The sequence below is a fragment of the Callorhinus ursinus genome, unplaced genomic scaffold (genome assembly GCF_003265705.2).
Source record: "Callorhinus ursinus isolate GAN/ISIS: 27379988/994484 unplaced genomic scaffold, GSC_fseal_2.0 scaffold27, whole genome shotgun sequence".
Classification (NCBI taxonomy): Eukaryota; Metazoa; Chordata; class Mammalia; order Carnivora; family Otariidae; genus Callorhinus; species Callorhinus ursinus.
Window position 1 is genome coordinate 8,022,660 of NW_027397089.1, and position 14,296 is coordinate 8,036,955.

The 14,296-nt window shown below is 38.3% G+C and overlaps 1 protein-coding gene across 1 annotated transcript in view; it reads left to right on the plus strand.

Moving 5' to 3' along the window:
- Window positions 1-14,296, plus strand: part of ITPR2 (inositol 1,4,5-trisphosphate receptor type 2) — a 497,992-nt gene that overhangs the window by 272,808 nt on the left and 210,888 nt on the right. The window contains exon 37 of the mRNA XM_025879725.2: window positions 2,061-2,169. Coding sequence (XP_025735510.1) covers window positions 2,061-2,169 — 109 coding nt within the window. The remainder of the gene's footprint in view (window positions 1-2,060; window positions 2,170-14,296) is intronic.

Consider the following 14,296-nt stretch of genomic DNA (forward strand, 5'->3'; position numbering starts at 1 on the left):
GACTCAGATGGGTCTGCTGGAGAATGTGAGGGGTAGATCCCAGGAAAGATCCCAAATTCCCATATCTACTTTGTCACATAAATTGAGAGAGAAGAGAATAAAGAGAGAATAAGTCAATGTGGGTGTTAACCTTTAAGGTGTCTGGTTACAGTCTATTCAAATTAACACTTAGTCCTCCCTTATGAAGGATAATCTCATAGTTTATCAAACCGTGGCATGTGATTCATTTATGGGTTTAAAAATTAATTTAGGGAGCAGAGGCAACCATTAAAAATGAATTAAAAAATATAAAATATCAGAGTGCATCTCACATATAACATTTCTGATTTGTCATTACTTACCCAGTCCTGGCTATTTAATTTCTATATTGCTTCTTGTAGATTACCCCATCAGATGCCCCGTGCATGTGTGCCCTTGTTCTTACTCTTCCATGTCATCTTTCACATGTAGGTAGGGTCATTCAGGTCCTTTAAAACAGAGGTCCCCTGTTTTCTATAGAGTACATTCCAGACTCTTTAGCGTAATATTGCCAGTTCCTTCTTTTCAGATTGCATCTCTTATCCTCTCTTCTTTTATGTCTTCATGTGTCAGCTGGAGATGGAGTATTTATCATTTCCTGGACAGGAAGGTCAGCTTTCTGCCCCTGCCCTTTGTTCATATCGTTCCCTTTGGAAGGATGCCTTCTTTCTCCACCTTTTCCTGCCAGGTGAAATCTTCATCGTTAAAAGTTATCTCTTCACTGGAACCTTTTATCAGCCCTAGGAAACTTCCCTAAAGAATGTAGTAGTTTCTTTGTCTAGTTTATGGCATTTGCCATTACCTGTGTTGAAACACTTACCATATCACATAAGAGGTGGCTGAGTGGGGACTCTCTTCACAGTAACTCTAGACTCAAGCGATTAGTAAATGGGTCACCACAGAATGGTGCTTCACAATCTTGGCTTTGTGGTCAGATGGACATGCGTCTATTTCCAGATCCCACCACTTAATGATTGTGTCACTACAGGCAAGTTGCTTTATCTCTCTGGACATCTGTTTGCTCATGAGCCAGATAATAGAACCTATGGCATTGGCTTGTTGTGAAGATGAATTGAGAGAATCCATGGGAAGTGCTAGTACTTCACCTTGACACCTGAAAAGCACTGACTAGTCATTTTCTAGTGAAACCTCACTTTTCCTGAGGGTTATGTCCCATGGTACTCCTCTTATGTCACTGAAATGGGGCCATTCCATTATGTTTGACATCATTCTGTTTTTCTAGGGAGACATGTCTCCCAGGGTCATTGTGAGAACTAGCTTTTTCAGAGTTATATATGATAAGCTATGCATTCTGATTATAAACATTTTACTTGATTTTGAGTTCTTGAGGATGGTATATAACTATGATCCTCAAACTTTTCTCCTGACAGAATACCAGTGCAAAGGTTACCACTATAAAATTAGAATTTTTGCCCACATTATAGTAAAAACAGTACATGGATAGACTGTCTTGATGTTACTTTGTTGTTGTGGTTTTTTGCTTCTAATCACAAAACTGCCTGTTTCTACCAAGCCCTAATAGTGAAAAATAGCACATTATTATTATTAACAGAAACTGGAAAACAACCCATTATGCTAAGGTTGCAGTGTTGTATACTGCTACTGAACCTATATAATTAAGGTAATATAGTCTTTAGAAAATAATATAGTATAACATAATATAATAAAATGTAATATGCTGCAAATATTCCCATTTCTCTACTAGTAAAGTTGGTTTAGTTCATATGATGGGATTAAAGATAATCAGTGTCTCGTTGTCTTTTAGAGTATTGTGTCCCACTAAAAGTATGCTACTTGAATAAATTTAGAAGCACTGAGATATACTGCCTGTAAAGCAAAGGATGTTTTATAATACAAAGTCTGTGAGCTGAAGTGTAATTTTAAAAGTTTTGAAAATAGGTATCATGTTTACTTCATATTCTCAAATAATAATGTGACTCTTTCCCCTCTAGTATATGATGTTAGTGTACAGCCTGAAGAGAAAGCGCTGTTGTATTTAAGACTTAATATTCTGCTTTAAGGTTGATTAATCATACAAAGAAACTCATGGAGAAAGAAGAAAAGCTGTGCATTAAAATTCTTCAGACTTTACGAGAAATGCTAGAGAAGAAAGACAGCTTTGTGGAAGAGGTATATATTTTTAATTTTTAGTATTTGAAAATAAAGTAGAATTTCTAGTATACCATAATCAATGAAATACGTGGGCTATGAGATGATTGCTTATATTACATTCTGATGGCATGTGTACTTAGATGAATTAGATAATTTGTTTGTATGGTATTCATCTTTCGTGTCTACTTTGAATTGAGAAAAAACTAAGATTAGAATGGCCCAAGTATTTGGCTCATTTGTTTTATTATATTTTATCTTCAATATGTGTATTTTTCTCATATAGACCAAATGATTTTTTTTTACAATGAACAACTGAGATTCATTATTAAAATTCTGTATAAAGTTCTGCTGCATATTAAAATGGTCTGTGCGTTTGGGCATATGTTGATCTTTTATTGTAAATATACGTCCCTTTTGTTTTCTATAATATTATGCCATGTATTATAAAATAATATTTTTTGTAAGTGGAATGGTAAGTTTCTATTCTTACCTATATTAATTTAAGTATTGAACAAATGATTTTCAGGGAATATAACTTATAGGTAATAATTGTCATTCTGTTATTAAAAATGACAGCTCAGGTGCTCATTAAGATATTGCTAGCAGCATGTCTAATACCCAAGGTGATACACTTAAATATAAAATATAAATCTAGTGAGGTGGGTTTTTGTTTTTTGTTTTTTGTTTTTTTTAGCTAGCTACCTATACTTATATGTTAGATATCAAACAAAATTTGTACCATGTCCCTTAATAACTTTTTGGTCTGATTCTGTAAGTACTAATCATCTGATATGTTTAAAATAGGAAGAATTTTGTTTATTTATTTATGTATATGCTATCTAATTCCAAAAAGATCATAGTGTTAGGGTTTTTTTTTTAATTTAATCTTGTAGAAAAGAAATACAATGGAATCTTGGATATTAATAGAAGGGGTATAACTTCAAACTACTCCATTTGACTCAGATGGTTGCTTTATAATAAAAATGACTTTTGCTTTGCATTAGTTCTCTTCATCATTTAAACTATGTTTGGGAAGCAAATTACAGAAATAAAGGTGATCAGTGCAATTTTCGCAAATGTTTCTATGACACAATGTTTCTAGGACTCAAGAAAAATGCTTATAAGTCTGAGTATTTGGTATGCTTGTAAAAAATAGTCAATTTCAGACTTTATTGTTTTCTTTCTCTGGTTCTTTAAAATACTGCTATAGATGGTTTGATTTTGATTAAAGTACTAGATCCTAAAGTAGAAAAATGGGGTCAATATAAATTTTGACAGAAGAGTGAGGTTTACAGTAATAGTAACTTGTGCTTAACAGGAGATATGTGAGTTCCGATTTTATGTAACAGATTATTATGGAACTGCTCTAAAGAAAATAAGAAAGAAATAAAGTAAGATTTTACTTTGACTAGTCAAGAGTATTAGAGTGTATCTCCCAAACCACCCTAGAATAAATCTCCTTTCCATTCCCACTGCTATCACTAGTTCAGACTCTCATTATCTCTTGCTAGAAAACTCCAGTAAGTAGTCCACTTCTCTGAGACAGAGCTTGAAAGAAGCCAGAGCTGCTGTTTTCCAAAGTGCACGAGGCACCATTCTCATATGATATGAGGGTGAATGGCACCAGCAGAACATAGCCCTAAGGGAAGACTTAAGATGAGAAAGGCTGGTTGGGGTTATTCACTCAGTCACTTAAAACAGATACTATGAACAATATTAAATGCTGGTATTGTGCCTGGGCAATGGGGATAAGGAGAGGAATGACACAGCTTGCCGGGGCCACTGTGAGGTATAATTCACATGCTAGTGGACTCATGGAATATAGTTTGCACAGATCATAAGAGTCTTTCAGAAACTGTCAGGGGCTCTGCACTGCCTTGGTGATCTAGACCCTCCATAATGTCCTCAGTGCTTTTTGCCCCCACCTTTCCTCATCCATTAGCCTCCAAAATCTGTGTTGTTGTGTGCCTGCAATGTGCCTCAGGCTAATCCTGCACCAAACCTTGCTACATTTGGAATCATGTATTGCTAAAATCCAAACAAACCTCCAAAACCCCCAGTGTTATCTTTGTGGAGGAGCTCTAATGGGTAGTACTTATCACTTGTTTCAGCCAGTGGTGATTACTTTCTCAATAGAATTACCAAAATACACTGTGCCCCCTTTTATGATGCTTCAGGCTATTTCTGAGTATTTAGTCCAAGCATTTATAAAGGATGTCATGGAGACCCAGAGACAGTATGTGATTTGCCTGAGGTCACACAGTAAATGCCAGACCAGGACTTTACTTAGCTCAATTATTCATGTCGGGGGCGGGGTTGGGGGAGGCAGAGTGAAATGATTTACCAGTCTGGGTGAAATGACACTGGGTAACAGATTCAGAAACCAGTCAAAGATATTCTACAACTCATTGTGTGCTCTCAGAAAAAAACCCTGATTATCAGTAGCAGGATTATAGGTGTCTGTGTTTTCATGATTATATTAGTTTTCCATTTACCAAAATTTATCTTACAGTTTTGGAGGTCAAAAGCCAAAAATCAAGGCATTGGCAGGGGTATATTCTATCTGGAGACTCTAAGGGAGACTTTCTTTGCCTTTTCTAGTTTCTAGAGGCCTCCTTCATTCCTTGGCTTGTGACTCAGTTCTCCATCTTCAAAGCCAGCAGGATAGCATCTTTCAACCCCCCACCCCCACACACTCCATTATCACATCTCTCACTCTGACCCTTCTGCCTCCCTCTTGTAATTATACTTATATTGGACCCACCTTGATAATCCCGTCTGTTCTCCCCATCTCAAGATTCTTCATCACCCCTGCAAAGTCCTTTTGCCTTGCAAGGTCACATATTCACTGGTTCTGGTAGTTAGGGCATAGACATAGTTGGTGTATGCCATCGTTCAGTATATCACAACGATTCCTTTACTGACAAAGATGACATGTAGTATGTAGATGGAGAGTTTACTTGTGGCTGATTAAAATTGCTATGTAGGACAGTTTAAATGTGAATGAATATAACAAAAAAAGTGGAGACACTTGTAATGGCATTAAGTCACAAATGGTACCTAATATCTGGTTGTCTAATAACTGGATTTCTACCATCAACTGGTTTTCTACTGGTTGTGTTCGAAGCATTTCCAAAAGATCTCTCAGAAGTAAATCAAAACAGAGAATTCACACCAGGTAACAGGGTTTTTCCGCACCAGCTATCCTAATACATGTTTCTCCTGCTATCCCAAAGTGGAGTGTTCCTATAAAACCTTCCATAGACCAAAATGGTGTAAAGCAAGTAAGTGATTACCATTAATTTATATGGAAAGTGTTTATGCATTCCTAGACTTAAGATATAACCTGTCTTAGGCTTTTCTGATACCTTGGGACATCTCTTGCTAACAAATGCACAGACTAAATCAAAATAAAGCATGGGTGCTCACAGACCCAGTTCAAAACTCTGGGGGCTTGATGCTGAGATGCTGAGTGTGGTTCCAGGGGAAGGAGCTTGGGGGTGCCACTCGCTGTTTGGGGTGCTCGCTGCCTCCATCACGGCTCTGCGGCAAAACAAATGCTGAACACCATTTTCGCTTTTTGCCTTTTTTTTTAAATAAAAGTGAAAATCTTCAGATTTCTTTCAGTGAGCGAAAACAGGTACTCGTGTGGGTCTTCTGTAAAAGCAAAGTGGTGTATCGTGAACTTTTTAAAAAGCATGGGGATACGTTTCAGACTCCACCTATTTAAATTTAAAACCTTAAAAAATTGCCATTTACATTTATCTTCCTTTGGTCTCTCATATCAGAAGTTGTGTATGTTTGTGTAGCTGGTAAAATAAAAAAAAATGGAGCAATGAAGCATAAATTTGCTTCATGGTTGAAACAATTTCCAACTTTAAGATCCCAGCTTTCTGATTTTGTTTGCCTTAAGTAAAATCATCATGTAACTACATTCTATCTGGTATTTAGTCAATTATTTTTTTAAAAACATTTACAATTTATAATACTCTGATGGCAATTCCTAGATGAATTTTACTTAATATTCTTGTTTCATGTTTCTTAGTTTGTGCCGAAAGTTTGAGAGATAAAATGTGGATGGGCAATATCTTGAAGAGTCTCAACAGAATAATATAAGTAGAAGAGAATTTAATTTTCTGTTGTGTGTGTCTGTGTGTAAATCATCTAGTCATCATATATGTACTATATGTCATACTGTAAGTTATAGTACTTAATTTTATTGAAGGATAAAACATGAAAGGTGTATGTAGAAAGTCCTGAAAGGGAAAAATTACCAGAGTTTAAAAAAAAATGCTGTGTAAGGATATGTATGTTGACAATTTGGGGAGGGAAAGGGAAAAGAAGGAATGTTTTAAAATGGCTTTGGGGGGGCGCCTGGGTGGCTCAGTTGGTTGAGCATCTGCCTTCGGCTCAGGTCATGATCCCAGGGTCCTGGGATCAAGCCCCGCATCGGGCTCCCTGCTCAGTGGGGAGCCTGCTTCTCCCTCTCCCTCTGCCCCTTCCCCCTGCTCATGCATGCTCGCTCTCTCTCTCTCTCTCTGAAATAAGTAAATAAAATCTTAAAAAAAAATAAATAAAATGGCTTTAGGGCAGTATGATTTCAAAGGTTCTCAGTCCTGAAAGCCATTTAGTCCTCCTCTTGTCTCTGTGACCTATCACAAAAAGGAAATATCTGAAAGGATATGTGTGCTGTTGACCAGAGCGGAGTGATCATAGCACCACACCATCGTTTTGTGTATTTAAAGACATTTCAGGTCCAGATCTGAGTAAGGGTTTACCTGAGGTGGTAATGGAGGCGCAAGCTCTGGGGGTTGGTTAGAGGTGGTCTGATGAGCGGGAGCAGGGAACAAGGACTGTGTTCAGAGGATTGGTTTGGTTTTAAGGATTTTTTTTCCCTCTCGTCTTATACTCTTTAGTATACATGTCCAAGAAGATTTATAGAGCATTACAAATCATTCCTCTCATAAAAAGGGAGAACCATATATAAATCATAAATATAGATGTCTATAAGCTCTGATCCTAAATATGTAACATTTGTAGCTTCTGTACTTTAGAACTGGAAAAGATAACTCGTACTGAAAATATTTGCAGATGGCTTGTGGAACTGGTAATTTAAAGGTACTTTCCTTATGCTGTAGTCAAAGAAGTTGACCTGTTTAGAATGCCAATCATAATTTCCCCTGAGAATATGTTGCTATCTATTCATAAGTTACACTGACATACATATGATCTACAGGACAACAGAGATATTTCAGTCAAATTCAATATTCTTAAAATGTTTAGGTTACAATGCTATATATATATATATATATATATATATATTCTTGGAATTAATAGAAACTACCTCTATAATAGCTATGGAGTGGTTTTATGCACTGATTTTTCTAAAATGGTAACCGCTAGCATTTATCGGGAGCTTACTATATATCAGATACTGTCCCTGATCTATGTATTATCTTATTTTCATCTTCAAGCCCATGTGCGAGGAGGCATCATTACCTCCTTTTTACTAGTGAGGAAGCAGGTATAGAATATAAGGTCACACATCCGACAGGTGGAAGAGAGCTGGTATCCCAGCCCAGACATTTTTGGCTCTTGAACTCACACTCTTAATGAGCATATTAGAGCCAAACAGGATATATGACTTGAAATCATGACCTTTTATTTGCTCAGCTATTCAGCTAACTAAAATGAGAAGCTCTTTGATTTTATTCTTAATGAAATTTGCATACGCATGTGTTGGGAAGCATAAACCATTTATTCAGTGGGTTACTAAGGAAAAGCCTTGAGATTTTAGACCAAGTTAAGAAATTGGGAAGGTTGGGAACAGTATGATGCAATAGTTGTGGGATTTTTCAGGTTTATTGTTATAGACCTACGGATCAGTATCAGAGCTCCCCACATCCCACCTTGTGATCATAGTCTGAGCTGTTGGGACCCTGCATATTAGATTTAAAAGTTCTAAACTATACTTTTTAAGATGACCACCATAGGCAGCCCCTTGCGGAAATGTGGCATTCAACAAACGGCACAGCGTCTAATTGAGAGCTGTGATCTTTACAAATGCCCAAGTGGGGTAGGTGGTATTTACACATTGAACAGTGATGGCAGATAGTGGCTTCTTGACTTAAAAGTCAGTATCTAGAGTGATATGGAATAAAGGTCTTTAAGAAATGATGCCTTTGGTTATTTTTAAGATATCTTCCATCATTTTTTTTTAACTCTAAAATATACTGTCAGCTGAGTTAACAAGAATTTATTCTTTTCCTCGGCAGGGAAAAAAAATCATTGTAACTAACTTTTATTTCTGATTTTGAGGAGCAGCAAAAAAAGAATAAGCCAGAATTATACCAAGGAATTTACCTCCTACATCAAATATGCAGACCTGTCAGTCTCGGCAGTAATCACATTGTTGCAAATTTGTAAATTGTATCAAGCTCCTCGCCTCCTAAGAGTCTGTGCAGAATCATTCACCTTCTATATATACTCATTTCACTTTCTAACAGGCAAATAAACAAATTTAAGTAGAATCGCTATACAGAGTGCCCAGCAGCCTAAGAATTTGGTAATAACTGTTTTGCTAAGTGAAAATAAATTTCAGTTTTTAGCATCAGCTGCATTTTGTAGGCTATCTTATTAAATACACTTTAGAGGTGAGTGCAGTTTTTTTTTTTTTTTGCAATGTTCTAATGCTGTTTTAAACTAGGTACAATAGGTGATGTTGCAGATATGTTGTGCTGTCTTAATCATCTGTAAATTGTATTATGTGTTGTGTAAATTTCGGTAACTAAATGTTTAGAAATATGAAAATATGTGATATCTCCTTACAATAAAAGATCTGTTTTAGAAACATAATTTATATACTCTTTAACTTTGGAATCTTTATTTTATATTTTCACCTAGGCAAAAAGACTGTGATCATTAAGGTGGGCATAAAAGCAAAAATTTTTAGAAATTTACTTCTTTCAATTGCTGAACTGGCTGGTCACTTGTTAAGCCATGAAATTGCTAAATTTACCAGGTTATAGTCATTGTAATCTCATTATTGCAACGATTTACAAAATTCTTAATTACACCTTGCCTTTACTTTTCCATTTAAAAATCTGACATGGTAACATCATTGCTTCAGCGGTTTTTGGGATATGCTGTGATTCTGTAGAGATCAATGACTAAAAAGATCGTGATGAAAGCATCGTCGGTACTCAAAAATTAGCCAACCACTCATTGCCGCTAGTAAGTGTAAGACATTTGGTAGTTAATGATTATGGGTGAAAAATGGTATTGTGATGGGAGAAAAAAGAACAAAAAGAAAAATGCATGAAGATTAATATATTATGAAATTATGATAGTTTCTTCCACCTAAATCCAAGTTAAACTCCTGTTAGGAAGCATTTCATGATTATTTTCTTTTAACTTCATGTTATTTTAGTTTGTAACCCTTTCAGCACTTATAAAATCGTATCTGTCTTATTAGCATAGACATTTTAATATCATGCCTATGAAGAGTTTCTTTGCTCTATGTTGTTATTTTAAATAAATTAGAAACTCCTCAATTGGTCTGATGCATAAGGTGAAGAAATGTCCAGAAGGCCTTTCAATGCTGAGATTCCTTGAAGGTATAGTTCTGCATTTCTCTTCAGTCCCACTCCATTCTCCATAAAGTGTTGTACCTAGTGAGGGCAGAGACTGGTGATCCTAGTCACTGGGGTATTCCCATTGTCTAGCATTGTTCCCTGCACATAGTCATTGTTCAGTAAGTGTTTGTGGACTGACTTATTCACACATGGTAGAAATAAATGTTACTGGCTATCTGCTAGTACAATACATTGACCTTCAGTAGTGGTATCCAAGAAGTAGCTTCTAGAATTATCACTTCAAGTTCCACTTTACATCTCTTTGCAGCCCAGGAAGTGGCAGATTTCTTGATACTTGGCATGCAGTGTTGGGCCAACAGTGGACAGAGCTATGGCATAGAGGGCTGATGAGGAGATTATCTTGTAGGAAGTATGGTGTTGGATGGGCTGTGTAGTGTTTGTTGCTGTCTGACTTGGAAAACAAAAGGGGAAGGAGTGGAGGGTCCCCAGACCCTGCACAGTAATGGTGGGAGCTCAGCCAAAGGAGGCTGGAGCAAAGGAAGGATGACCAGATCTGAACAAGCAAATGGAAGGAAGGTTCCAGCCACTGGGCTTCTCTTTCAGGAAGGGCTTAAAGGGACCCGGGAAGAACTAGTGAGTGACTCAGGCTGCAGAAGAAGGAGGAAAAGCCCACTATAAAAACCAGGTGAATGATGGAGCAACTGGGGCTCTGGAGAGAGGCTGAGGCCCGGTCATCCAAACTGGGACACTGAGTTAGCTCAGCTAGAGTAACTAGCTGTAGCTTCCATCTGTGATCTCCAGTAGCACCAGGATCTCCTGCCACAAGGAAAGTTGGCCTTTGGAGCTGGTCTGTGTTGTTCCTGTTGTAAGGAGGAAAAGGTACACAGAAAGTTCGTGAAGCAAATTGGGCCTGATACATTTTACCTTTCTATCAGTACATTCATTCCTGAACTTCTCTTTGAACAGTTCCTCAGAGAGGGGATATATAATCTGGTATGTGAAGTACTAAACCTCCGTTGTTATTATTATTGATGTTGTTGTTACTTAACTTTGTTGACTGTGCAACTCTAGGCAAGCTATTTGCAGAGCAACTCTGTGTGTGCTCTTGGATCCTCACGGTACTCTCTGAGGTAGAAAGTATTTTTTAATCTCCATTTTATAAGTTAGAAGACTGAGGCCCAGAGGGTAAAATGATCTAGTAAGAACCATACTGTTAGTAACTGACAGAGCAGGGATGTGAATCAGAATTTTCTGAGTCTGCTCGGCATGTGATGCTTTCCCACATGGGAGAGAATTAAATAATGTTGGTGAAAATAAATGATAATTTAAATTTGCTTTTACCTTTTTAAACCACCTCTTTGAGGCTTTTACTTCTTTTACAGGAGTTCAAATCTGAAGGTTCAAGAAATCTTAAAATAAAAATTAAAAAAAAGAAATGTATTCTTTTTTTAAAAAAAAAGATTTATTTATTTGAGAGAGAGAGTGGGGGGAGGGGCAGAAAGAGACTCTTCAAGCAGACTCCCCGCTGAGTGTGGAGCCCGATGCGGGGCTTGATCGCAAGACCCTGAGATCATGACCTGAGTGAGCTGAAACCAAGAGTCAGATGCTTAACTGAGCCACCCAGGCCCCCCCCCATGGAAATGTATTTTTATCCACTTTTAGGTACATGCACTAAGAAATAGTAACAGCTAACACTTTTATGATGTTTACTATGTTATAAAAGCCAGACGCTTGCATAAATGCTTTCTAGTGTTACTTCATTTAACCTTCATAACAACATGTTGAGAACATTGTAGCACAGAAAGGTTAAGGAACTTGACCAAGGTCACACAGGAAAAGGGAATAAAGGATGAAAACTCAGGGTGTCAGCTCCAGTGCCCATAGTTACTATCACTACATGAGACTGTATTATCTGCTGGGATCGATTTACAAAGCTGTAGGACTGTCACCCATGGCTTTCAAAGGAAAATGATTTTCCTGTTTAAAATAACACAAAAAAACCTTAAGACATTTCTTTTTGTGTGTAATGATTTTGAACGTCTGCTGTTCACTGAGGTTTTCAGAATAGGCTTGGTTTTTGCACATTCTATCTGGTGCTTGAAAATCTCAAACATTTTTGATAAACCTTAGTTACAATGAAACAACACACATTTGGAGTATTTGCAGATTACTCAGTGCGACTGTGAGGTTTATCTTTACTTAGTTGCTCCTAACCTTTGGCTGAATTTTTAATTAAAACTCAAATTATAGACCATACTGCTTCTACTGTGATGCAAGAGGGAAAACCAATATGATGTGTTAATAAACACAACATAGCAGCTTGGTATAATGAGTTGGTGGCACAAGATCTAAATGAGGGCATGTGGACAATAATAATCAGATCAAATGCTTATTAATATCAGATAGATGGCATAATGTTGAAGATAGTGACTCACAGACATGTACTTAAATTCCATCCCAAGTACTGTGTTGATTTCACTTTCTCTCAAAATACCAGAGTGTGGTAATCCGAGAGGTGCTGGCCAAAAGGTGAGCAGTAACCAGCAATAATCTCCAATGTGGCATACCTTGGAGAAGCATGCTTGCTTTAGGCTTCTCACCACTTACCCACCAGCACCATGGTGTGTGTGGTCGCTTATTCATCTACTCATTCACCGAATAGGCTGCCCTGTAAGCAGACTAAGAGTCCCTCATTCCCTTGGTAGAGTTGGACAAGACCTCTGGCTACTAGACCCATTGCTCACTCCCTTGAGAGGAGCTGTTGATATCAAGTCTACCATGTTTTTTTTTTTAAGATTTTATTTATTTATTTGAGAGAGAGAGAATGAGAGATAGCATGAGAGAGAAGAGGGTGAGAGGGAGAAGCAGACTCCTTGCTGAGCAGGGAGCCCGATGTGGGACTCGATCCCAGGACTCCAGGATCATGACCTGAGCCGAAGGCAGTCGCTTAACCAACTGAGCCACCCAGGCGCCCAAGTCTACCATGTTTTTCCTATGCAGTGCACAGAGTGTAAGCACAAGATCCCTCCAGCTCTGGCCCCCATGTAGCCATGGTGTTCCATGTCTCCTTGCCCTGACCCTGCCATTTCTCTCCTCCTCAGCCTCCCAGGCTCTTCCTGTCCTGCTCTGCCCCACTCAACAAACCCTCCTGTGTCCTTAGCTTCTTCTCTAAGGGTTCCTTCTTGCTTTAAATGAAGATTCACTCTCCCTTCAGGCCTCCTGGCTTTCTCAGCAGCTCTGTCAAGTGGAATTTTTTTCTCCCTCATGTAAAGAGGTTTTGTGTTCCTGTTGTGTCTCATTGTTATTTTGTAGCCTGATTCCCCCTGCTCTCTTTTAAATTCTAAAGCTCCTTTGAGGTTAAGCCTCTTTTTTTTTTTTTTAAGATTTTATTTATTTATTTGAAAGAGAGAGAGCACGAAGGGGAGAGTGGCAGAAGCAGACTCCCTGTTGAGCAGGGAAGCCCGATGGGGGACTCGATCCCAGGACCCTGAGATCATGACCTGAGCCGAAGGCAGATGCTTAACCGACTGAGTCACCCCGGCACCCCGAGATTAAGGCTCCTTGACTGTATCACCCTGGCATCTGCCAACATCCCTGTCCTTCCCTCTTCTTCATCTAAGACTGTGGAACCTGGCTCACATTCTCTCTTGGCCCCTACACCTATTATCGTCAGAGGTGACTCTGGTCCTCATGGGCTCTGTATCCAACATGCTGGGTGCCCAGGCCCTTGCCCTCTGTATCTGTACTGACCTTTTTGTCTCCAGGTCCTTCACCCACTTCTTCTGTAACACCTTGGAAGCGCTCATCACCAGGAACTGCTTTTTTCCCACAAGAGCTGATTCAGGCATCTCCCTGGCTGACCTTTACTTTTTCCCATTCAGCTTGCTCTTTCAGCTAAATCTATTATGACTGTCCTTTTACTTAAACAGATGCACTGAACCCTGTGAGTTCCCAGTTGCTCGGTTTGCTCCTTTCCTCTGCTTATTAACCCCAGATTTCATGGTCACAAGCCCAATGATTGAGCAGCTGTTTAAGACAGGGCACTAACAGAGAGTCCCAACGAAACAGTGTGGATGAGGGGAGGGATGGTTTCTCATAAGAGAATCCAAATATTGTTGCCAAATGGTAAGGGAAATGATACCAGGCAGGCCAAGACACTACCAATGACCATACTGATTTCTTCTGCAATTTCTGCCTGACAGACTGAGTTATTTAGATGATCTGAGTTATTTGGCTCATTTTCTGTTCATAGTCAACCTCAACTGTGTATGCCACCTCTTTCCAACTGGAACCAGAAATCTTGGCTCCAAGTTCCCTTACAAAAAAAGCTTCTACTTCACTATATACACAGGCACTCTGTGTTCTCCAAAATTGAAATGACTGAGGATATCTTTTCTCAAGGCTGAGAAAACATATGGACGAGAGTATGCTACTTCTCATCGTCTGCAGCCTTTTGACAAGACATCTGCTACAACATTTTTTGTTCTTGGATCATGGACTATTGTTTGCCAATTGTTTTCATAAATATTAATCCTTGAAATCTTGACTGA